This window comes from Podarcis tiliguerta, assembly GCF_965153285.1.
Source record: "Podarcis tiliguerta genome assembly, chromosome: 3".
NCBI lineage: Eukaryota > Metazoa > Chordata > Lepidosauria > Squamata > Lacertidae > Podarcis > Podarcis tiliguerta.
The window spans coordinates 96,349,791-96,376,645 of record NC_139536.1 but is presented as its reverse complement, the minus strand read 5'-3'; the positions used below and the strand labels follow the sequence as shown (position 1 = coordinate 96,376,645).

The 26,855-nt window shown below is 45.5% G+C and overlaps 1 protein-coding gene across 4 annotated transcripts in view; it reads left to right on the top strand.

Moving 5' to 3' along the window:
- Positions 1-26,855, top strand: part of CSMD1 (CUB and Sushi multiple domains 1) — a 920,428-nt gene that overhangs the window by 590,162 nt on the left and 303,411 nt on the right. Inside the window, exon 1 of one of the 4 annotated variants that reach the window (XM_083431292.1) lies at positions 26,713-26,814. The exons of the other annotated variants lie outside the window; for them this stretch is intronic. Within the exon in view, the coding sequence (XP_083287418.1) occupies position 26,814 (1 nt within the window). The 5' untranslated portion in view covers positions 26,713-26,813. Of the gene's footprint in view, positions 1-26,712; positions 26,815-26,855 lie in introns of those variants that run through there. 4 annotated transcript variants of the gene reach the window in all.

The window sequence follows — 26,855 nt, the reverse complement described above, 5'->3', positions numbered from 1 at the left end:
TGCGCAGACACGGCGCTGCGAGTTGCGAACGCTGCAGGTTGTGAACGTGCCTCCCGCACAGATCACGTTCGCAACCCGAGGTTCCACTGTAATGCCACCCTTCTTACTCCTGAAACCTGTGAGACCTCTTAATTCCCTTTCTGAACCATTTGGAAAAAAATTGTAAAAAGCTGAGGCATTTCCCAAGAACTCTCCAAAGCTCAAAAAGACCAATCTTGGGGTCGGGATTTCCTGCCCTACTGCTGTCCCTCTTGTCTGCCAGTTTATCAAGATAAGGTGTATGTGTGTAAGCAAAGAAAACATCAGACAATGCATCAGCCCAAAATTTCTTCCTAAATTTCTAGATCCCAATGTTGCAGACTTGGGGGCATGCCCTGATCCTCCATTGCAGATGGGAAGTCTGGCAATTGATTTATATTCTCCCAAGACAACATGTCATGAGGTATAAAATCCCATACTTCCCAAAGACATCAAAGTAGGCTCCAAACATGCACAGACATCTTCATTGCGGAGTGAGAATCAGCTTAAAAATCTGTGAACAGAATTTTATTATTCCTTCAGTTCAAGGAATCAGGAGGAATAAATGTACATCCACAATGTAGGTCAGCTTAGAATTAATTGTTGGCTTCTGTTTTCCTCCAGCATGGTAGGTTTGTGAAAGTGTGGGGACAGGCCTGGCAAGCTGAAGTGAAGTTCAGGAGCGGTTGGTAGGATTATATCTCTGAGCCCCTTCACCTTTCCAAAATTATACCCTATATTTAGTGTATTCTTCCACATACAAGTCATGGGGAGCCATTCCAAACAGAGTCTGAGCCTTTCTGCTTAGCCTATAGTGTGTTTGGTTCTCGGTTGTGCTAATGGATCTCAGAAACCTTCATATAGAGATAATATAAACAAAATAATTGCCTAATAAATGCTGAAAAATCTGCTGGAATGGTTCCCATCAGGAACATATATGTCAGGGCTGGCTCCGGGTCCCAGCTCACCAAGGACCAACGCTAGCCGATAGTACAGTATCAAAGTCTTTATTGAAGAATAGTCTCCATTTACAAGTCTCAGCGTCCCAGCCCTACGTCTGGACTTTAGACCGGCGAAGCTCTGTCTGGATCTCCACCCCCTGTACACCAGTTTAAGACTCTAATCTTACTCCACCTCTTCCTTCTTTCTCTCTTCCTCTGGGTCTTACTACCCCCCGGGGTCTCATTCCTCCTGGACTCTTCCGACGCAGAGCTTGACCCCTCTGACTCCTCCCCCTCTCTTCGGCGGGCTTTAGGACCTGGCTCCCTACCCGGGCTGCCCACCTTGCCGCCCTCCTGTACATTTGAACTTGGCGCGCGCGCGCGTTTTACTTTCCGGGTGACCGTTTCCTCGCTCCCTGACGAGGGTGTGGCCACTCCTGCCTCACGTTCTCCCTCTGCCTGCGCGCTCCCTGATCCCGATGCCTTGGACTCCTCCCCCCTACTGCACTCTGGGGGGGACGCTGGTCCGGATTTCCAGCTGCTACTCTCTGAGTCCCCTCTGGCCCCTTCTTCCCGAGGTGTCCCCCTGGGCACTCCCCTTGCCCTGACCATGGGGGCCCCTTTCTGTGAATCCTCCGAGTCACTGGAGAGACTCAGAGACCTTGGACTACTGTCGCCGCTGACATTTCCTTCCGACTCCTCCCCCTCGCTCTCCGTTTCTTCCCTCTCCTGTGACTCTGCTCCTGAACCCCTGACATCCATCCCCCCCTCGAAGCCCCCCCTTCCCCCCTCCCCTTCCTCCGGCGGGGGTGCTGGGTGCTCCGTCGTTGTGGGGGTGAATGGTGGATACAGTTCGTCCCCCGTGGCGTGCATCCAGTTAGAGAAATCCGGCTCGTCCTCCATGTCTTCGCCGACCTCGTTCTCCTCTGCTTCCATCTCCGTGCCGCCATGCTCGAACCCAACGTCCTCCCCCATCACGTCCATGTCCCTCTCTCCCTCGTTCCCCTCCGGGTCCGTTGCCTGCCAAGGGCCCCTCAGCCACCTCTCCTCTCCTCGATTGTCCCACCAAAACGAGCGGTCTGAGGCAAACCCCGAGGGCGAGCCCTCCGGTGAACGTGTGTCTAATGCTGGTTCTTCGTCCGAGGTGAATCCCTGGAACGTGCTGGTAGAAAGCGTGGGTGTGAAAAGCCAGTCGTCGAAATACTCGGCTGGCATGGGCCTGTGTGGGAACAAGGCATGAAACTCCTCTTTGAGGAGAGGCTCGTCCAGGGCATAGTCCGGCACCCAACTGTTGGCGCTGGCCGGGGTACCTTCCCTTGCGAGAAAATATTCTACTCCCTCTTCCCCCCATCTCGAGTCCAAAATCTCTGTGACCTGGTTGATGGGTTCCCTTCTTGGCGACTCCCTCCTTGGGGGGATCTCCTTATACTGGTCTGGTGCCGTGCCCTGCGCCTGAAATCGGTGAGGTGCTTTGTAGGGCGTGAGCACCGACCTATGGAATACTGGGTGCATTCTGGATCCTTCCGGAAGTGTCAACCGGAAGGCCACCGGATTGATCTGTGCCTCAACTAGGTAAGGTCCTAGCTGCTTATGTCCGAGTTTCTTCTTAGCTAAGGATCTGGTCGGCACTGCGTGGGCCGCTAACCACACCCAGTCTCCCACCTGTATGTCTTCACCAACCCTCCTGTGCTTGTCAGCCTGCAGTTTGTATGCGTGCTTTGCCAGCTCTAACTGCCTCCTAAGCTGCTCGTGGACTTCCTGCAATTCCGCCGCCAAGACTTCCGCTGCCTGTGGCTCCCCCTCCCCCAGTCTCTCTAATCCCGGGAAGGTTCTGGGATGCCTCCCGTTGTTGGCGAAGAACGGCGTCACCCCTGTGGACACGTGCTTCGTGTTGTTGTAAGCGAACTCAGCGAGCGGCAGGTAGTCCACCCATGTCGTCGGCTGTTGATTTGCGTAGCATCTCAGGTACTGCTGCATGACGGCGTTGACGCGTTCCGCTTGTCCGTTGGTCTGCGGGTGTCTCGCCGACGCTAGGTTGATCTTGACGTTCAGGAAACCCATCAGCTTCTGCCAGAAGCTCGAAATGAACTGGCGCCCCCTGTCGGACAAGATAGACCGTGGCAGTCCATGCACTCGGAAGACGTGGTCTATGAACAGTTTGGCGGTCTGTTCTGCCGTGGCCACCTTCGCGCACGGAATGAAGTGGGCCATTTTAGTGAACATGTCCACCACCACTAGCACTGCCGTTTTACCCCTTGAGCTGGGTAAATCCGTGACAAAGTCCAGGGCCACCCTCTCCCACGGTTCGCTCGGAGTCTGCAGCGGTTCGAGCAGTCCCGCCGGAGGTTTGTGCACTGACTTGGCCCTTTGGCAGGTGTCGCACCTCGAGACGTACTCCGCGACTTCCCCCCGCATCTTGGGCCACCAAAAATCTCTGGCAACGAGTTCTGCCGTCTTCTCCTTGCCAAAGTGCCCGGCGGTGGGTGCGTCGTGTAACTGCTGCAGTACTTTCGCCCGGAGGTCGTCTCCCGGTACATAGAGAGCTCCTCTGCGGATGAGCAATCCGTCTCGTACTTGGAACTCGTCGTCCTTCACCGTGCCCTTGTGCACCTCCTCCATCTTGGCTTGTGCAAAGGGGTCCCCCTGCAGTGCTCGACGGACCGCCTCCAAGTCCACGGTTGCTGCAGCGCACGCCCACGCTTTCGGAGCGAAAATGTGCTTGGCCGCTGCTGGTGCCGCCTCTTCGAGGTATTGCGGCTTCCTGGACAGTGCATCCGCCATGATGTTGTTGTCGCCTGGGATGTATTCTATCCTGAAGTCGAAATCCGCGAAAAATTCCGCCCATCTGATGTGCCGCTGGTTTAGGAATCTTGCCGTGCGCCAGTACTCCAGGTTCTTATGATCCGTGCGGACCTGCACGGTGTGCTTGGCCCCGACGAGGAAGTGTCGCCACGCCTTGAATGCTGCATGAATGGCCAGCAACTCCCTGTCCCAGATGGTGTAGTTTTGCTCCGACTTGCTGAGCTTCCTAGAGTAGAAGGCACACGGTCTCCAGTCCCCATGCGGGTCCTCCTGCAACAGTACGGCGCCCACGGCTCTGTCTGAGGCGTCTGTTTCAACCCTCAGTGGTTTGCTGGGATTCACATGCAGTAGCTGCCCTTCGGACGAGAAGAGACGCTTAAGGTTCTGAAAGGACTGCTCCGCTTGCTCCGTCCAGATGAACTTCTTCTTCTTAGAGCTGAGCGTGTCAGTAATGGCCGCCGTCTGCATCGCGAACCCCTTGATGAACTTGCGGTAAAAGTTGGCGAACCCCACAAACCGCTGGACCTCCTTCCGATTGCGCGGGCTCTTCCAGTCCAACACCGCGCGAACCTTGGCGCTGTCCATGGCAAGCCCCTTGTCCGACAGCTTGTAGCCCAGGAAATCCACCTCCTTCCTGTCGAACTGGCACTTCTCCAGCTTGGCATACAGCCGATGCTCCTGCAGTCTCTGCAGAACTTCCTTGACGTCACCTTCGTGGGTCTCTTCAGATTCTGAGAATATCAGGATGTCGTCCAAGAAGCAGACGCATGTCTTGTAGAGGAGACCCGCCAGGACGTGATGCATGAAAGCTTGAAAACAGTGGGCGCCATTTTGTAAACCGAAGGGCATAACTCTGTATTCATATGTGCCCAGGGGCGTGAACATGGCCGTCTTCCACTCGTCTCCTTCCCGTATGCGAATCAGGTTGTACGCCCCTCGCAGATCCAACTTTGTAAAAACGCGTCCTTTCCTCGCCGTCGCCAGCAGGTCATCTATCTTGGGCATGGGAAAGGCCGCGGGCTTGGTTCTGGAATTTAAAATTCTGAAGTCTACCACAAGTCTTTTTTGGGGCGTGTCCCTCTTCTTCACAAAGAATACAGGACTGCCCCCCGCTGCCTTCGACTCCTGGATGAAACCGCGCTTCAAGTTGAGGTCTATGAACTCCTTGAGCTCCTGCAGCTCGTCCTCAGACATGGAATACAGTTTCCCGGCTGGCAGCGTCGCTCCTGGCAGGAGGTCAATCTTGCAGTCATAGGGCCTGTGGGGGGGCAGCTTGTCCGCTTCCTTCTCGCAGAAAACCTCCAAAAACGCTGCGTACTTGCGCGGCACTGCTTGCAGCGTGCCTAATTGTAGCTGCGGGTCGTCCCCTCCGTCTTCCGGGCTAGGAAGGATGCAATGTTCCGCGCAATAGGAGGAGCCGAAGGTCAGTTGGCGCTGGTACCACGCCAATGCTGGGCTGTGCCTGTGCAGCCAACTCATGCCGAGGACTACAGGCGTGTCCGACAGGTGTGTGACATTAAAGCTGATGACTTCTCGGTGATTTCCAATCCGCATCACCATTGGTTGCGTTTGTTGCACCACCTGCCCCCCTAACAAGTCTCTGCCATCCACCGTGACAACGTTCAGGGGCAGCGTGGCTGGTAGCAGTGGTATATTGTGCTGCTGAATGAATTCCAGTCCTATAAAGTCAGCGTTGCTGCCGGAGTCAATGGTGATCGGCACCTCCAGAGTGCGTCCATTGGGCAGTTGTAGAGACGCTGTAAGCTGCACCACTGGTTTGGGTGGGAGGGGGTCTGTGGGTTGCAAAAGTGCTGGGGATTGTTTCATTGACTTGTCTGGCTGGACCCCAGTGCCTCTTCCTCCAGCCAGACTCCGTCGTTTAACTGTTGCTGCGTTTTCAATTGAGCTGCTTCAGCGACTGTTGCGGAGGCTGCAGTGTGCTTGTGGAGCCTCTGGGGACACTCTTTCGCCATGTGTTGAGCACTGTCGCAGATGTAGCACTTCCTGTTCCCTCTAGGAGGCTTCGTTTTGGCTGCTCCCGGCGTTAGGGCTCTGTTAGCTGACTGAGCCCTGGCACCTCCGATTTCCATCGGCTCTTCTCCCCCTCCCTGCGAGGGTGTGGAGTGCGCACGCGCTGCTTCTCTGGGAAAGAAGGGAGGTGCTCTGGCTGGTGCCCTTCCCCAACGCCCTTCTTCCCTGTTCCCAGGACGTTCTTCCAGATGCACCCCGATCTCCAGAGCCCTCTGGACTACCTGCTGGGTGCTCCTTGGTCTCTCCCCTCTTCCAATCTCCGCTTTTACATCTGCATTCAACCCCTCCCAAAAGAGGTCTCTGACTGGCGCAGAATCTTTTTCCCACCCCAGGGCATGAACCAGTCCGAAAAATCGAGTATGGTACTGCCGCACGCTGGCTTTGCCTTGTTTAAGTCCATGTATGTCCCTCCTGGCAAGATCGACGTCTACCTTTGATAAAAAGCATGAGTCCATTGCTTTAATAAAAGCCTTCGCATCTTGGAGCGCTGGATCATTGTCCCTCCATAGATTCCGCAGCCACGTTTTGGCTTCCCCATGCAAATGGGACAAGATAAACCCCACTCTCTCTCTCTCATCTCTAAAGTCTTTGTCAAGTAAATCCAGCGCAAACAGCAGGTCTGCTCTGAAGTTGGGGTACTGCTGCAAACTCCCGTCGAAATGCGATACAAGGCTTCCTCCCCTTCTCCCCAAACCTATGCCTTCTGCCTTGGATCCCGTTTGCCCCTGTTTGGAAAGCATGTCCAACCTGGCCTGGAGATCCCGGCAGGAGGTAACCATCTCCTCCTCTCTCTTCCTGGATGCAATTACCTCCGTGCTGAGTTGTGTCACCGCTTCTTGCAGGGCTTTTATCTGCTCTTCCGTCGTCATCTTGCCTGAGTTTTGTGAGCTCTGTAAGCACCCCTCCTCTGTCCTCGCTGCGCCAACTCACGTGGCGAGGTTCTTGGTGCCAAAACTTTAAAATTGAGACAGAGCTTACTGTCAGGGCTGGCTCCGGGTCCCAGCTCACCAAGGACCAACGCTAGCCGATAAGTACAGTATCAAAGTCTTTATTGAAGAATAGTCTCCATTTACAAGTCTCAGCGTCCCAGCCCTACGTCTGGACTTTAGACCGGCGAAGCTCTGTCTGGATCTCCACCCCCTGTACACCAGTTTAAGACTCTAATCTTACTCCACCTCTTCCTTCTTTCTCTCTTCCTCTGGGTCTTACTACCCCCCGGGGTCTCATTCCTCCTGGACTCTTCCGACGCAGAGCTTGACCCCTCTGACTCCTCCCCCTCTCTTCGGCGGGCTTTAGGACCTGGCTCCCTACCCGGGCTGCCCACCTTGCCGCCCTCCTGTACATTTGAACTTGGCGCGCGCGCGCGTTTTACTTTCCGGGTGACCGTTTCCTCGCTCCCTGACGAGGGTGTGGCCACTCCTGCCTCACGTTCTCCCTCTGCCTGCGCGCTCCCTGATCCCGATGCCTTGGACTCCTCCCCCCTACTGCACTCTGGGGGGGACGCTGGTCCGGATTTCCAGCTGCTACTCTCTGAGTCCCCTCTGGCCCCTTCTTCCCGAGGTGTCCCCCTGGGCACTCCCCTTGCCCTGACCATGGGGGCCCCTTTCTGTGAATCATCCGAGTCACTGGAGAGACTCAGAGACCTTGGACTACTGTCGCCGCTGACATTTCCTTCCGACTCCTCCCCCTCGCTCTCCGTTTTTTCCCTCTCCTGTGACTCTGCTCCTGAACCCCTGACAATATACAACCTAACCTTTCTTGATCTGGTATAGTACATACAGCAGTGGAAGCTGGAACTCGGACGTAATTGTTCTGTTCCCTGAGATTTACTGTAAGTTATAAGTAGCTCATGCTAGAGCATTGGCCTTTGAACCTGAAGAGCATTAGGAAGACTTCATAATATATACCCTTTGACTCATTACCCATAACTCCAGTCTGCTCCTTGTGGCTCAGTTATAGTAGAGCTTAGCCTGATAAGGATAAGAAGCTAGAATCTAATCAACATATTCAAACTTAGTCCATAAATAAACCAGTCAGCTGCTGGTACTATTATGGGCAACTGGCTTTGTTTCTCCAGTCCTTCCTCTAAGATGACTTACACATTGTTGTTGTCGTCTCCCCGCACCCCCCAACCCAACAAGAAGAGAAGGAATAAGAAAGACAAAATATAGAACTAAACAAAAGGGTGTAGAGTTGCTTAAAATTTGTATATGCTAATTTATATGTATAGCTGCAAATATAGAATAGTATAACTGAATTAGAAATGAAATGCATCTCACCATAGTTGTGCAGACTGTGATCAGGCAATAGTGGACAGCTGAGGAGGAGTGAAGCAGTGGGGAGGACAGTGGAGTGCAAGTGCACCAGGTGAGCCAATGCAGCAGTCCTGCTGGTGTGTTTACACCATGCCAGCCTCCCTACTGCCTTGTCCCTCCACTTGTTCTTTACAGTAAGCAGCAGCAACTCACCTGTTCAGAGGAGGTCAGGTGAGCACCCCTTCACACTAGGCTGCCTGTTACTGTGACAAGATGATCTGTGTGGCTGCTCAGTCAGCTGTCTATTTGATGGTCAGCTTCAAGACCTCTGTTCTGTCTAATTATGGTTCTTTATCTTAAAAACAGGACTCACCAACTGTACATTCCTCCAGACAAACCTTCAAAAAGATGACTGGTCATCAAAGTAGAACACCTGGCCACCCACGTGCTCTGCTGTAGACATGCAAATGGCCACTTCATAGTTTATCGATTGATTAATTAATACAGTGTTGGATAAGCAATAGGATAAGTTGCTGACATTTTGTGCTTAACAAACATTCTGTTTGGGTCAGACTAAATATTTAACCTATTTGCTCAATATGTTAAGTGGCTGTAAAGAATATCATTAAATGAAGAAAAGGCATTCACTTCACTTACCAATATTAATAAGCTGCTAAGAAATGTGCTTGATCCTGCAAACACATTCAGAGTTGAGTAAATTACATGTTTAAATAATTTAAATACAAAACACACATACTTTGAGAAATATTTCAAATATTAAATACTAATCTACTTACTCAATGAAGGTTGTCTTACTAAATACAACACACATTCATTTGTTCATTTAATAGTGTCTTTTACTAATATTGCAGCAATTAGCATATAGGAAATTAATACTCAACTTTACCCATAGTTTCACAAAGACATAAAAGTTAAGTTTTCATACTTAATACCACATGTGGATAAAACATTTACTGTAATTTCTTGGTCTCTCTTAAATAGACATTTACTTGATCCTTGTGTGCGGGCATTTAAACAGAAAATAAGGGATTCAGAGCAACAATGGTCTGAATAATTTGTAGTAAATAAACAGCATTGTCTGTAAGGTAACTCATTCTATAGACCAAATTCAATTTTATGCAGGACAACTACACCACATTTTCCAGTCTTCCTCTTTTCCTAAAAATATCTGAAACTGGATCTGAGCTACATTGGGAGCTCACCATGGGAAAGAGGTTTTAATCCTTGCTACTCAATGCACTAACTTCACAAAATTGGCTATTTGCCAGAGAGGGGAAACCATACAGACATTTGTATCTCCACAAATAACACTCAGCAATGGTTTATTGAATTCCCTCTTTCTGCCAGTAGGCTAGATCTTCCTATTCAGACAGACCTGTCAAAAGTACGGTAGGTGCCTATGGTTTAAGGTTGCTCATTAACTAGCTTTGTAGCTGGCTTTTATAAACTTAGGTTGATGATAACAAGAGCTTAGTGCTATGTGCAAACCCAGACCCACTGTGGTCTAAACCACTGAGCCTCTTGAGCTTGCTGGTCAGAAGGTTGGCAGTTCGAATCCCTGAAACGGGGTGTGCTCCCATTGCTCTGTTCCAGCTCCTGCCAACCTAGCAGCTTGAAAGCACACCAGTGCAAGTAGATAAATAGGTACCACTGCAGCGGGAAGGTAAACAGCATTTCCGTGCACTCTGGTTTCCGTCACAGTGTTCTGTTGTGCCAGAAGCAGTTTAGTCATGCTGGCCACATGACCCGCAACCTCATAGTTACCTTTGACTGGACTTACCCGTCCAGGGGTCCTTTAACTCCCCCCCCCCCCTTTTTTAAAGGAGAAATCACCTTCCAAAAAGTTGTGAGTGAAGTGTGACAAAACCAGTTCAATCTACTTTCTAGGTTTGTTCTTTATCTCTGGTGCTTTTGTCTATTCTGTGAGGTAATAAACCAAGTGATCCTCTACTAAGGTTTGGTGTTATGTGCAAACTAAGTGTAGTTAGCCCTTTATTAGGTTGACTGACCCTAGCTTTTATTGCTTGTACCTTGCTGGATAGAGCTACAATGTAAATTTAAAACTAGTTTTAACAAACCTAACCTTTCCAAAGGGTCTTGGAAATTATAACCTCTTATAAGGGTGCTAAAATTATTCTTAACAAGCCCTCTCATTTTCAGACATTTATACAACTAATTTATTGCAGTGTTTTGGAACCTATGGTCCTCTAAATGTTGCTGGACCACAGCTTCCATAATCTCTGATTAGTGGCTTTGCTGGTTGGGGCTAATAGAAGTTGATTTAAAACAACTTTTGGAGGTTCATAGGTCTCTCACTCCTGGCACATTGGGATTCATAACTACTTGAAAACAGCTAGAGGAACATTTTTCAGTTAGAATTTTGGCTAGATACAGAGTGGTCCGCAGCAACATTAGAGCACATCACTCACTACTGCTCCAGTGTGAAGTTAATACCTTAATTCTGTCTTTATTGAGAATTGTAGATTTTGCAGTGGAACAGTTTCTGACAGTGGGGAAAATAACAGCAGCATTAAACTCTCACAGTTGCATAAAGCTTTAATGAAACAAGAGGGATAATTACCCTGATCTACTTTGTTCCATCATAAAACGTAATAATCCAGATTTTCCCAAGTGTTAAAGATTTTAGCATTCTCAACAATGATACACGGCCCTATGTAATAATATTATGCAATGCTATTTTATTAAATTGTGGAGATTGCTTCATAAATCAGATTAGTAAATTATACTTGTTTCTGGAAAATAGGCCTTTGTCACTGCAGGAGCTAAAATATCCTTCAAAGTGCTGTTCATAAATCTAGCTGTGAAAGGGACTCATGTCTATATGCATTTGGGAAGAAAAGCATCACTTGGAACTAGGAGCAAAACAAGGTGCTTCTTTTGTTAATAACTAATAGTAACGTATTTTCACAAGCAATTTCTAAAAAAAAACTCAGGAAAATATTTAAGTCTCTACAGAGGGTGGTGAATATAGCACATGATATCATGGGCTGTCCCTTGAGTCTGCTAGATGACATCGCAAGGGATCATTGCCTTAGGAGAGCGAAGAAAATTCTCAGGGATGACTCACACCCCGGCCACCACCTCTTTAATCTTCTACCCTCGGGCAAGAGATATAGAAGTATTATCAGCTGTACCAACAGGCTAAAAAATAGCTTCTATCTATGGGCTGTTAGGCTGTTGAATGGAAAATAACATAGCGAAATTGACTTGCCAGGTAGTGTGTTGTTTGATAAGAGATTGAGTGTTTGGGGTGGGGAGGGAGGCTCGTTTAATTTCATTGTACACAGGTTGTACAATGACAATAAAGGTATTATTATTATTATTCATGTGTAGAACGAATGCATAATAATAAATAATTGTAGCAGAGAATGGAATTGGAAGGATTCTAAAAAGTGGAAGTACAAATTAAGTAGTCTTTTTAAAATGGGTATGAAGTTTTTAAAAATCCATGTATCTAAAAATAAACTGTTTCCTGCTGACATTAATTCACCAAAATGCCCTGATAGTCCTTTTGCGTGTGAAGACCCCCAAAACCACCCCCAAAATAAAGACACAATAGGCACAGAATATAGTTTAAGGTTTTTGGCATTAATTTTGGCCACAACTTTATTGATGTGAGTGGTTGCTTAGGCATTGGTTGCAGAGTACCTGAACCTGCACAGTGTCAGGAACAGGACTGACACTGGGCACCACCATATGTCAGTAAGAGAAAGCATCCTGGGGGAGCGAGAAGCTGGCTTCGATCTCACAGCTCACCCCAGATGCTCCCAGGGGCTCTGGCATGGCCCTAGTCCCTTGACAGGGTTTAGACAAAAACAAGGTGAGCCCCTGGATTCCTTTAATGGAATTCTGTAGCAGCAGCGATAGAGGGGCAGGCATAGCCAATCACTTTCCCTCCACAAGACATTGAACCAATGCCTAACCACCAACCTTACAAAGTTGTGACAATTTGCTACACGGTAGGCAAAAACCAAATGGCACCAGCCAAATGGCAAAATTCCTACCGGGGTCCTGCTCCCAAACAGATGCCCCCTAGACAGGCATAGCAAGGCCAAAGAACAGCCCTAAATGTAGGGAGGGAGGGTGGGTGATCCAATGCACATCACAGGAAAGAGAATGTTCCCAGCAATGTGCAGCAGCTTAAATAGCCCCTCGGTAGCCAATAGATGACCCAACAGGCCAAATTTCTACCCCAGCAACCGAGGGGCAACCAATGGGGTGTTGTGGCTATCCAAACGGTCCAGCCCCACAACAGGGAGGCAGTTTAGGTGATCTCACCGCAACACGTGCCCTCCATGATGGAGGACACAATTTGTTTGCATGCTATGTGATAAACATAGTTATTCATGAGAACTGTATATATACATTTATTATCACATAGTAATTTTGCTGCTAGTAGCTTCTGCTTTTCCTTGTCCATTTCATTGCACTTAGCCTATTTAATTGATAGACTATATACACTTTCAGTCCTTGGTTTTCAGGCTTTAGTCTTCCATTAGGCTCAGGGACGGAACTACTATGAAACTACTGAAGCTTAAGCATCAGGGCGTCTAATTCCAGAGTGGCCCCAGAAGTGACTTTAGTCCACATTGCTTTAAAATGTTGGGTCTAGTAGACCCCATCTAAGTTGCATGACTCAAATTGATTGTTTTGTATATATTTCAACAATCCCAAAGTTTGAGAGTCAGTAGCACAGATGTTGTAAAGGTGTGGTCATCAGTCATGGAACAACTCCACTGAAGAAGATAATCTGTGTTTTTTGCATATATGTTACTATAAAATGTTGTTTAAAACTTATGGCTACAATCCTAAACACTTTAACTCATGAGCAATCCTATTGAATTGACTCATTTCTGAGGAGAAGACATGCAAAAGATTGTGCTATAAACTGACTCCCTTGATTTCTGTGTTGCATATCTGATCTATATTAATTCACAAAAACTCCATTTGCGCTGTAATCTTCTGTGCAAATTATTTTCAAAGCCCAACACTACAAAAAGTAAGGGCATGAAAGGCAAGCCACCCAATATTATGGGGCGATCATTATGCGTTATTACTGCAAAATAGGAGATAGACTTCTGCAAAATGCTTTCTCATTTCTCCCATTCACTTACTCAACAAGCACAGCATGTCACTTAGTTCCCTATTTCATTTAACTTAATTACTAAGCAGAATACGAAGATAAAAAGTGTACTCTCATAGCCGACATTAACTGTAGTGTGTATTATTTAATTCTGACGTCTTGCTTTTTATCTTTGCAGATCCCTCTGTTCCTTAATGCTTTTCAGAAACGGTGTCATAATGAAAGGGTTTTCCCCCCTCTCTTTTTTTGGCCTGCCCTAATTCACAAGAGATATTGTCCTCATGTATTAAAGCACACTGGGCAGAATGCCCTAGACTGAAAGAAGAAGCTGTGCAATAATGCATACTGAATGATGTTGAGGCATGACACCCTGAGGTTGCAGTGGCTCCATGGGTGGCCCAAACAGTTTCACGTGTCCCTAAATAGGTTTGTTTGCTATAGAAACTCATTAAGTTCCATCAGAATAATACGGGTTTCCAGGAAAGTTCTCTTTGTTTTGCCCACCCATCACTTTTGTTAATACCCAGAGAGAAATGTTACTTAAAGCATTGATGACATACAAACACATGTAACAATGTCTTGACAGATGCTGTTTCACCTCTGTCCCAAAAGCAGTTTTAGAAAGGTGTGGAGGTAAAGGAGAGGATGTTTAATTTATCCCACCCAGACATTTCCCCGTCCCCCAGTGTTTTTTTGTTCTCCAATTTGTTTCCCCCCGAACCTCCACACCACTATAAGGGTGTAGGTGGGTCACCAGCCTTCCAGAAGTTGATGGAATCCAGCTCCCATCAGCCCCAACAATGCATGGCCAATAGTCCTGGATAATGGGAATAGCAACCCATTAATATGTGATAATCTTCAAAAACACACAGATGCAAAGCCAGCTTGGATTTGCTGAAGTGGCCTCACAGTGGGTGGGATACGGTTGAAAACCAATCACAGTCTGCTTTTCTGTCAAGCAAACAAAAGCCTCTTGGAGCAAACAACAGGTTTGTGTGCAGTATATAATATGTCTTGGTATCTAGATAAATTGGGAGAGGGTGGCTGTTGACCCTCCTAGAGCTTTCAGCCACTTTCAGTACTGTCATGCATGGTATCCTTCTGGGGTGACTGTCTGAGTTGGGTCTTGGCTGGCTCTAGAAGGTGATTATTGGGGAGAATTGCTTGGCTCTGTAGGTTCTACAGTATGGTGTCCCCCAACCCAACCCCCCCAGAGCTGCTTTTGATGCCTCCTGGTGGGCTGGAGGGGACAGGAAAAGGAGAAGTTCCGCCGTGCACTGTTGTGCAAGCAGAGCTGCAGTTTGGATACAGACCAGTAAAACTAGATAAACACAATAATATGAACGCAATCATGACAAAACTGACAGTAGCTAAAATATCAAGGTGGGCTCAGAAGTTTGGATTCGAAAAGAAGCGTCTCTCATTGACCTTCTGAAAGCAGCCAGTGAAAGAGCCGCACAGATCTCCTGCTGGGAGGGAGTTCTAGAAGTGAGAGCTTCTGCAGAGAATGACCTCTCATGCATCAGTTCAGGAGTACCTGAAGTGTCTCCGTGGAAGATTTTGGGACAGGGTTATATGGAGGACAGTGGTCCTCCATGTTACCTGGTCTGCAGCTATTTATAGGTCAAAAACAACACTTTGAATTGCACTGAAGAAAAAAGCAGGCATGGATGGATCTAATCCCATTCTAAAGCCATCTAAACTTGTGGCCATTCACACGTCCTGTGCAGCAAAATCCATACATTAATTATGTGCTATGTGAAGAGGTACTTTCGTTGTTCTTAAATTCTTGCCAATCAATTACACTGGAGGACCCCAGTGCTAGTATAGAGAGAGGAGATAAATATTTTCCCTCTTTCTATACACCATGAATCATTGTATAAATCCTTCCTATGCCCCCCTGAAGTCTCATTCCCCCGCTCAACCTAAACTAAAGGCTTTAGCCTGACATCCTTTGGAAAGTACACCTACCACTTGCTCATTTTGATTGCCCCTTCCACTGTTATTTCTGCATTTGAAAAGTATGACTAAAATGAATCCAAAATTGGATCAGGATTGATGTTTATCATGGATTATGTAAAATTTGGGGTGGGGTGGGGGGAGCATTTTGTGTTGCTTTTTTCTTACTGTAATAATCACATTTTCTCCAGTAAAAAGAAAAAGAAAACTTTTTTAAAAATGGTTAAGCTGTAAGGTTGTCAAACAATAGAGAAGAAGCAAAGCTGTAAGAACTTAAGCGCAGCTGGTACAGCTTTGAATTCCCTGTAGGTGAATAGATTCATGCCGTTACTGTAACAGCTTTATCAGTAGAAAGGTAATCACTTCATTTCTGTTGGGAAAAGGACATTAGAGACATCATGAAAAAGTCATGGAAGATACAGCCATAATGAGGTACAGCAATAGCTGGGTAATCGATGTCTGGGCCAGCGGCCAATGTTTAAAGGAGCCATAAAAGATGCCCAAGGAGAAAGTAGCAAATATATCTCCCCTGTATCATTATTCATATGTCTTCTGTTTACTACTAATCACCTTCCATCTCCCACCTCCTGCCACCTTGCATAAAAAATTCACCACGATCACAAGAAATGTTGGAAGCAGATAAAAAGTGTCAGTGTGTGAAAAACATGAAGTTGGCTCTTTGGCTTCCCCTTAAATAGGTTTTTATGTGTGTGTGTTTTTTAAAAAAATAAGGTGCTGCCAGATGTCAAGGAATACTGCCCAAATAAAAATAAAAATCAAGCATGGAGTTTTATTCTTTTTCACTCGCTGCTTGTGAACCTGTTCTTTGGGTTAAATTGGAATCTTAAATACCAATGCATGTCTGTAGTTCCAGATGGGCCTGTGTTAAGAGGAGTGTTCATAAATCACTCTCTTCTCAGATATCCCAATCACTTCACTGGGACTTTTGGTAATAAAAGCACTTTCAAGAGCTGCTATCAGAATTCTGCCTGCAGCGTTCCAGCCGCAAGATAGCAAAGTAACACTGATCCTCTACCACACTTTCATTCTGTAAAAATACAAGTTGTGTCAAGGAATCTGTTGATCGTGTTCCAAAATACTTTCACCAACAAGTACTTGATTTTCTTAAAGAAATGAACAGGGGTGAACAGGGCTTTAAGGCGCAGGGATTGAAAAAGAGGTGTTCTGATGTTGTGTTGGTGGAACTCGTAAGGTATTTTTTCTGGGGAGGGAGAAAGTTGTGCTGCTGAAGATTGTCTTCCAATTTATCAGAAGTCCCTCTCTCCCAAAAACCTGAAAAAAACCATTACAAATATATGTGATATTGGAGTCAAATGAATTGTCTGCATGTATATATATGTCCATGTGTGAGTGCGGGTGTGAATGATTCATAGGCAAATGGGTAGTGTAGGTTACGTATTATTTTTAGTGGTAATAGCCATAGCCATAATATTAAGGCTCTTACATTGTAGGTGGTGTTTTCAGCACAAGGCCAAGGGTCAGGAGCGAGCCAGCAGTAAATCACATTGTGCAAGTAGCAGTTAACTCTTTATAAGCAAGAATATGATCTGAACAGACTTGGCAGAGTGTCAAGCCTAATGAGCAGCTTGCAGCTCATCCCTGGTAGGTCTTGCCCCATGGATTGGTTGCTGATATTGAAAGTTGCCACCTGTCAACAGCTGTCTTAAGTCCCCTCCTCTCCATGACTCCCCCAGGCAATCGGAGACTGTGTCTTTGTGAAGCCAACCTTTCTTCTGGTTCTGAGAGACGAGGTGGGGATGAGAGCTTGTCGCAGCAGGAGGGGGAGACATCCCTGCCTCTTCACCAGCCTGACTTATCTCTCCTCTGTGTAGCTTCTGCCTTTGATTCTACACTTCTCTCTGCCACAGAGTGTTCCAGCTCACTAAGCCCTGTTACCTCTTCAGCTTCCAGCACTTCCTCTTCCCAGTCCTCTCCCTCTGACCACTCATAGTCCCACCAACACTGCCCGGGCTTTGAACCTTCTTCCCTTGGGAGTTTCCTGTTGGTTCCTCCCACCATTCCTCTGTGTTCTACCCGTGCATGACACCAAGTTAGCAAGCATAGCAAGATCATATCCATGTCATGGTAGAAAGAATGAGTCCAGAAAAATGGTTAATTTCAGGCAATAAAATAAAATAAATAGCAGATACGTTGTGGCTTGTTGTTAGAGAACCAGATCAGAAAGCATTAATTAAAGTATTCATTATCTTGGTATTGTCTTTTAAAGCTGTTCCATCTTCTCTCATTAGACTTCAGAAGCCCTGCTTGCTTATCTCACTGTGCTCCTAATCACTTGATAAAACAGGTGCTACTTGGCTAAATAGGCACCAGCTGTGATGATGAGAGACCTTCTAGAAGTATGTAGGTTTCAGCCAAATTGACTCTTGCCATCTTGTTGGGCAGACTTATGTGACAGATGGTTTTAGAATAATACTGAGGAAAATGTGGAGTGTAGGTTTTATGGCCATGATGCTTAAAAATAGCTATGGAAGCCTAATATAAGAGCAGTTTCGCCAAACAGAAACAATACAAGAATTTCAGTTTATATTTGGGTAGAGCTCAAATTCCAGTATGGAGTGTGCTTGTGCTTTTGCTTTTCAGTTGGTGACTTTAATTTTAAACTCTGTGAATGTTACAAGTGCGTACCTGGACTCACTTGTATGCATCCAGCACCCCTGTATTTTCATATACACACTTCTGAGAGGTTTAGGATCTTTTGCTGGAAGTATGACCTGCGCTTGTTATGGATATGTGTTAGCTCTTTAGCTCCGGGAGCAGGAAAGTACGGTATACCTGTTCTTAAAGAGAATCAGAAGTGTACTGAGTCCTGGGGAGCACTGGGTAAGTTCTGCCTTGTTGGAGCTAGAAGAGCCAGCAAACAACTGGAGAGTCTAGGGTTTAAATCACATTCTTAGCTAATGCCACCTAGTAGGGAAACGAAGGACTTTGAGATGAGCAATTCCTATAATTCCCCCAGAGTTCTTTTCCATTTCTTACCTTGCCCATCCTAATGAGAAAAGGACTGAGAACTGGTCACCTTGTTTGCTTGGCAAAAGAGGGAAAGACTTTAATAGTCAGCCATTATCTGAATCCGGACACCTCTGTCTGCTATCTGCCTTCAAATCACAATTGTGTAGATGAATCACACTGGAGTTGGGTATCCTGTACTTGGCAACTAAATTTGCATGTGATAATCTTTAAGTCAGATGTGGAGGAGCTCAGGATATGCCTGAATGCCTTTCAGAAGGTGGCTGGAATCAGGTTTGTTCCATGTATGTGTGTCATTTCATGAGCATTTTTAGTCACAGTGAATTTCATATTGCCTGAATAGGGCTCATGTTTCCATTACATCCCGTAGCTGCAGTTCTCTACCTGCTTACCCGTCAAACTCAGTATAACTTAATTTTGAGTAGACATCTACTCAAATATTGTGCTCTAAGTGGTTAAAGACTGCTCAGGTATCCCATTTTTTATTATTCTTTGATACCTTGCAAAGGTAGGTGTAGGTTTGCATTTCAAGTTAGTTTTCTTCTGTTGTATTGCAGTCTTTTACCACTTAAAAGCTATATGCAGCTAGAATAACAATATAAATTAATGGTATTAGTGAGAGTGCATATTGGCCCCCTCCTTTAGTGGTCTCCAAGGTACAGAGCCCTTCTGTTTCATTCTGTGAGGTAAAAATGAGTAAACATCTATTTTGCAGCAAACACAAATGTGATTTTTGTATAGCTCAAAAGTGATTCAAGTTATAAAAGCTTGGTAACCAAGCTTTATACAGTACTCTCTAGGTCAGACAGATTGATTGTTAGGGTGAAAACTAAGCTCCGTATCAGACTAACAGACCACACAGCTTTATAATGGAACATACGATTAAGACTTTTTATAGACATATAAAGCCATATTTCATTATATTTTTTTCAGCTGAATTAAGGCTGGGTTTTGTCTTTCTCAAAGAGCTAGCTTGCTGTAGTGGTTAGAATATCAGACTAAAACAGGAGAGAACCGAGGTTGAAATCGCCGCTTGACCATGAACATCACTGGGTGACCTTCATCCAAACAATCTCCCTCAGCTAGACCTAGTGTTTTGTGGAAGTACCTTATACACTGTCATGAACTACTTGGTGGAGGAAAGGTTGTGTGTACAACCTGTGTGTACAGTACAAAAGTTGCATGCTCATAAACAAATGAAAGTAATATTGGCATGCTTTCCCCCCACCACCAGCCTCAAAGATCCCTGAAGCCTTTGGAGCGTAGCTCTCCCGGCTTCAGCAGAAGGCACCCGAAGCCTGGGGAGCGCAGCGGGAACTTGCGCTGCGCTCCGAAGGCTTCAGGCGGCTATCCCTGAAGCCTGGAGAGTGAGAGGGGTCGGTGTGCACCGACCCCTCTCGCTCAGCAGGCTTTGCGTTGCTATCGCTGAAGCCAAGGAGCCTGCATTCGCTCCATAGGATGCACACACATTTTCCCTTAATTTTTGGAGGGGAAAAAGTGCGTCCTATAGAGCGAAAAATACGGTAAGTGGAATGTCTAATACATATAACAGCTAACTATTATGCATATTAATATTAATCAAATAGCCTGTATTTAATAAATACCTTAAGATACATAAGGGATAGTGACAACTGGGTGCAGAGAATGCAGCTGAATGAGACAAAGCTGAGGGAACCCTGAGGAAGTACCATCTACCTTGGACTTGCCAATAAAAAGCAAGTCTGGAGTGAGAGACTAGGGTGATGTCTGCTGTTTCCAGAATCTCTTCTTGTGCGATTTTTGTGGTGAGCTGAGACTTCGTTTGGACCCTGAGGTGAGAACCCTGAGATGGAGGGGGGAAACAAATTAAGGTTGGTTTATATATTTTAGTAGCTTTGCATTAATGTAATTTTTAAAAATGTTTTACTGTGTATTTTTGTAATATTTTAAGTACACCATTTAAGATATATTTTTAAATATATTAATCATTATAGAAATTAAATAATTTTTAAAAATCATAATAAAAACCCCCTAAAATACATTTCTTTATCTTGCATTACCTACAACTCATACAACTGGGAACAGTTGCTTATTTTGTCCTTGATAGAGACATCAGTTGAGACTCCTTTTCACTTTCCTTCCTCCGTGGAATCCTTGTGAAGGCCTGACTTAAGTCTGCAGCAGGTTTGGAAAGTATATTCTTTGAAAGCGAGAATTAAATCTGATCAATTTGAAAGCTGTGAAATATCTAATCAAACAGAGTGGATTTTATGGAGGGTTTATCCCCTGGAAATATCCTTTCTAGTGTCATGCAGAACTGGAGCATGTAAGAGGTACTTTACTCCCTCCAGTCAAGCAAAATACAGCATCGTAGTAGAAAGTGCCCTTTAAGACCCAATAACTGCTTTCAGCACATTGTAAACCCTGGGAGTAAGAATATTTGAATTGGTGCTGATCTGAAGAATATGAATTCTTTGCCCTTTCAGAGAGGGTGGAGGTTCAAAATTGGCCCCAAAATTTTGGACTCAGGGCAAATTCCTTTAATGTGTGTGCACGCACCAGTGGCTGGCCATTTGAAATGAGGTGGTCTTCTTTTTTCAAATAGAAAAATGTGCTGTGTCTTTCCTAGGGACGTCGTTTGGGGCAGGGTGTGGGGGGAGGCAGCTGCCCTCACTGACCCTGTTGGTGCTGATAAATATCCTGAACCTTCCACATTTGATTCAGTGATGGCATTTCTGTGTAAACTGTTGCAAATCTTACTCAGTGTGTGTGTGGTTGACTATGACTTAACTGGGTGCAGTTGTGTGCAAAACTTCTTATGGGAGCCAGCCGAAAGGGCAGTAGTGAATGTGGCAAGCTTCTCCTCGTCAGTAAATCTAGAGAAGTCATTTTGCTATAGAGTTGAACTAGATAAGGAGGTTCAAGCCTATCCAGGCTTTTCACTTGTACAGGTGAAATATACTCGGAGTCCTGTAGTGATTTCATGCTCTTTATTGCAGCTTGTAAAACAGTGATTAAATTTCCTCCCAAACCTCAGGCTTTTATATACACAATGAGTCCTGTCTGATTGGCTGATTCTGCTTCCCTCCTGGAGCCTGATTGGTCTTTTCCTGCAGGCCAATCAGTTGTTGCATTCTATGATCCTACCAGCCTAATAGGCTGGTTAACCAGCCTAATAGGCTGGTTAACTTCCTCCTGGAGCCTGATTGGCCTTTTCCTGCAAGCCAATCAGTTGTTGCATTCCAGGATCCTACTTGCCTATTGTTCTAGGATCCAAGCTTAGTGTACATAACAACAGGGAAGGGGTTTTCCCCAGTTGGGTTTCCTTCAAATTGCTGCAGAGGTAAGTGTGGGCGGGGTGAGCTTCTTGGTTTTATTGCTCTTCACAGCCTTTGCATGGAAAGGAGATAATGCACAATTATTAGTGCTGAACTTTCCTGGAGTAGCAGCTAGATGTGAAACCCATTTTATAGCTTTTTCAGGGGGAAATCACATGTATATGCAGAAAGGTCCCATAAACAACTGAATGGTGAAAAGTCTGTAGAGTTAAAGGGGTAATTTCTGCACACTCAGAAACACCCAGGCTGGATTTTGGTTTTTGGGAATTGTAATTAAAGCTTTGAATGGTCAGAGAGAAGATCCCATATTGTAGCAATTGCAGAATCTCACAGCTTCCATAGGAATGAACATGGCATTGGGAATACAGTCTAAGGCTTTCTTCCAGTTTCTTCTATGGAAAATTGTAGACCAGTGATAAAACAACAGCAACAACATCTCTCTTCAATGTCATATACAGTAGTACCTCGGGTTAAGAACTTAATTCGTTTCTGAGGTCCATTCTTAACCTGAAACAGTTCTTAACCTGAGGCGTGCTTTTGCTAATGGGGCCTGCTGCTGCGCTGCTGGTGTGCGATTTCCGTTCTGATCCTGGGGCAAAGTTCTTAACCTGGAGCAACCACTTCCTGGTTAGCGGAGTTTGTAACCCAAAGCGTCTGTACCCCGAAGTGTCTGTAACCTGAGGTACCACTGTAATTAAAATGGCAAGCAACAGACTCTGGGTAACATTATCTGTGCATACTAAAAGGAACATTTATATGCAAGTTATTGACTTCCAAAACTAATAGTTTATATTACATTGAAACAAGTGCTTTGGAGATGACAATTACTTTTGGACAAACGTCTAGTGCAAATGTGACTTTAGGAGTATTCTGTTATTAAAATCCTATTGACTTTAAGGAATAGAAAATGGAGAGACGCGGGTGGCGCTCTGGGTAAAACCTCAGCGCCTAGGACTTGCCGATCGTATGGTCGGCGGTTCGAATCCCCGCTGCGGGGTGCGCTCCCATCGTTCGGTCCCAGCGCCTGCCAACCTAGCAGTTCGAAAGCACCCCCGGGTGCAAGTAGATAATAGGGACCGCTTACCAGCGGGAAGGTAAACGGCGTTTCCGTGTGCTGCACTGGCTCGCCAGATGCAGCTTGTCACGCTGGCCACGTGACCGGAAGTGTCTGCGGACAGCACTGGCTCCCGGCCTATAGAGTGAGATGAGCGCACAACCCTAGAGTCTGGCAAGACTGGCCCGTACGGGCAGGGGTACCTTTACCTTTACCATTGACTTTAAGGAATAGAAAATGGAGAGAATATAATCTGACAGAACGGAAAAGCAGTTTCATTCCTGCTGCTCCCACTCTTTAATGCAAAATAATGACCTATTCGGGTTGATGCCATGTTCTTAATTTGTCATTCATTTGACTGCATGTGGCTTCTAGATGCAAATTTCACAAACTGGTCTTGTGTCCTGGTGTAATATGACAACTTAGTTTTTTCAGCACTTGTCTTCCTCGATTTGTGCTCAGCTGTGCAAAGTTCTTTTCTTTCATGTTGACAATTTATCAATACAATCAGCTATACTTCACGATAATCCATGAGGTTAGTCACTAGTAAATGTGTTTAGAATTTCAGGTTTGATTGTTTTATTGTAGGGGTAAATGTAAGCCAAATCGATGTTGTGCATGGATCCTAAGGTTTATTGAGATTGCTTAGGGATTTTATCAATAGATCTGCACCCATGTAAGTGTGCATGGTTGAGCAAAGATAAACATAGTTCTCACATTTTACAGGGAGCACCATGGACATATAGAGCAGATAGGCTATATATCTGCGAATAGTGAGATGGCACTGATTGATGGGTGGGAATTTTGGGTGGGAGAAAGGAACTGAGATGGCAAAAGTCTTAGCTTGCAAGATTTCACCTTAGCAATATTGTTTCATGTGTCCATACAATCACAGCAGCTTTTCACCTCAATGATTCACATTCAGTAGTGTCCTCAAACAAGAGCTGCAAGCGTTCATGGGTGAAATGAAGCTCTGTAGGAAACAAGGGAGCATTCATGTGAGGCAGCCTTGCTGTGAGTTCTAGTGGGCCTATTCCCCACTTTGCAAGCCTTTTCCACCTAGCCTGGGAAGGCAGAGCCTTGACTCACACTTGCAACCGAAAGCTGAACATGTGGCTGTTCAAAGTACAAAGGGTGGCCAAACAGATTCTTGGGCTGGGGTATGGTTTAGGGGTTTTTGTTGGTGGGGGTCTTCTATTGCTGTTTTAATTGCCCTCTTTAAAATGTTTTAAATTGTTTTTGAATAGCTTTTAACTTACGTGTTTTTAAATTTGGGGTTTTTGTTGTTTTAAAAGTAAGTGACGTAGTTGTGCCTGGGAAGAGAGGAGCAGGGTTGACCCCAATTGCAGTGGTTCTGGGCTAGGGGATGTGTGGGGGTGGGGCAGGCTAGATAAGGGACACACGGCACAGGCAGTTAGTGACTGTCATGTGTCAGCCCCTCCTCCGAGTTCCAGTTGTCCTATCAGCCAGCTGTCGGGTCTGCAAATGCTGTTGCTGAATGCCAGGTTGGCTCTGTGTTCTGATTATGAAGGAGGAAGCTGATCTGGTCTGCATCACTGAGCGCTGGGTAGGTGAGCATGGTTAGCCTCACCCAGCTGTGCCCACCAGTGTGTTTTGTACAGCATCATGGAAGACTGGAGGGTTGGGGAGGGGGGAGTTGCTGTAGTCTATAGAAATGCCATCTCTTTCTCCAGGCTCTCTGTCTCGTTGTGGGGAGTGGGGATCTACAGTGGTTTGTTTGGTTTTGTTTCATTGCATTTTTGACATTGGCTGTTGTTAGGAAAATTCCTAGGGTTCCTTCTTTGAAGTAGACTTCCAGAAGACTCTGAGGAAAGAGGAGTCAGGTACACAAGGTAGGCTCAACGAAAATTTATTAATTAGTAAGACCATGTTGGATGTTCAGCCATGAGGCTATTACCACAAGCATGGTCTGACCATGGTACCTGCCCCTAGGTTCTTTCTCTATACTCTTCTTCTATCAGGTAAATTCAGTTTCTACTTAGAAATTCCCATTATCACATTAGGGTGTTATCCTCAATCATTCCTTTTCAGCAGGTTTTGGCTTGCATACTCTGTTACCTTTCTCTCCCAAACTTGTCCTTGGCAATCCTTCTTGTTTATTTATTTATTTATACATACATACATACATACATACATACATACTTTTCAGGTTTATACATTTCACTGATTTTACAATCATTTTGACATTTCAAAACTTGACTTCCACCTCTTTCTGTGGTTTGTTCAATTTATTTTATTTTAAATATCTTCTGCATATCCTAATTAATTTACAGTAATTTGCTCATTTATTGATCTTTAAACTGCAGGTTGTTACAATAATCCTGCCAGTGTTTACAGTTTATCTGTAAATATTCAATAAACCATGTCCATTCTTTTATAAAAGGTTTGCTATCTTGATTTCTTATTCTTCTGGTAAGTTTCATCATTTCTGCATATTCCATAAGTTTTTGTATCCATTCTTCCTTTGCTGGGACTACTACTTCTTTCTAGTTTGTGCTGACTCCTTATCATTACATTCCAGTAGGTTTTCCTCCCCTTGTCTGGCCAGCTATTAATTTCATGTTAAAGAACATAGTTGCTGAGGGCAAGGTTCTTGCTCCTTTTGGATACTGTTTGGACAAGCAGTTCTAACTCTAAGCATAGGCAGCAATTTTGATTTTAACTGTTTCTATAATAGCCATATCATTATACATGTCCTATAATCTAATACACATCTTTCTAACATTGTAAATCGGGGGCTTTCTTTTTAGTAGGGAACAGTATATAAATAGAATAACCCTAATCAGTTGCTAACTTTTTCCTAGACTTTTAATAGCTGCATGAAAAGAGAAATTCAATAAGCAATAGTTTGCCCAGCATATAGACACAGGGAGTGCTGCATTTCCTTTTTCCCATACAGTTGGTTGAGGCACAGGAACTCTGGCAGAAAAAATGGAGGTGGCAAACCTAATTTTATTCATCACAAGAGTTCACCCACATCATTAAAGCACTACATATCAGCCACAGTGTTGATTTACTTTTCTTTGTTACTTCTCCACCTTGTTTTCATGATATTCAATGAGACAGTTCATTTTATGCAGAGCATTTCAAAAAGGAGTTTCTGGATGTGACTGTATGTCTCAGGAACACTCTGAACAAGAGAGATTTAAAACTGGAGATGAAAAATGTATTGTTTTCTTCTATAGATTTTTTTAATAGGTACGGTTGTTGCCTGTGTATGACAGGCTGAAATGTTGTGCACCCAACCACAGCACCCCCCCCACACCCTAGTGGGTGAAGACAATTGTGATAGCGTGATGGAATAAACTTGACAAGACAATGAGGTGGGATTAAATATTGGCCACAACTTTATTGCTTACAGATGTAGATAGACTTTGTCTTAGGCTTAAGCAATGTTATGCCTGGGGTATGGGCCACGTCAAGACACAGGTCCACTGATGTGGCCCAATCCCAGCGGCTGCTGGAAGCTCTATGGCCCATCTGCCCCAGACCTGGATTCTGGACAGAGACTTACACTTAAGACTCCTCTAACCTCGTACCCTGTGATTGCATCTGCTAAAAGGTGGGATGATGCACCACTTTACCCCAAACCCTTTAATGGACTAGGACAGGCATCCCCAAACCTAGCCCTCCAGCTCTTTTGGGACTACAACTCCCATCATCCCTAGCTAACAGGACCAGGGGTCAGGGGTGGTGGAAACTGTAGTCCCAAAACAGCTGGAGGGCCGAGTTTGGGGATGCCTGGACTAGGATTCCACCCAATGCCCTTTTCACCAAAAGTTGTGACACTTGCTACGAGGAAGGCAAAATCTCCAAATTGGCCCAATTTGTCTGCAGGCAAATTCATTCCTGGCTCCGAATACAGCAACCATTGTCAAACCATAGCAAGGTCAATATACATGATGCAAAAGGAAGCCAATAAAGGTTAAGACGCAAGTTATACAACAGCAGCATGAAGTGAAGGAGGGACGGAGGGTTTCTCTTTGGTCAACTGCACTGAGTGACCCAGGTGCATTCGGCTTTTATTCCTAGGCAGTGGACCAGAGTGAAGACTTTCTGACTCCTGCCCATCACCCAGGCTCTACCCCCTGCCTGCCCATGATTTGGCAGTTCAAAATTTCAGGCTTGGTGGCTATCCCAACCACCCAAAGCTGCCAAATGGGAGAGGACCCAACTGCTGGCAGTGAAGAAAAGGCTTTCATCCCCAGGGGTCAGAGGGTGGTATGTGGTCAATGGACTAAGACTACTTCCCTAAATGTTCCTGGTAAATTAGAGTATTAAAGTGTGTACCTTTTACTGCAACTCATTTGTATATATTCATTT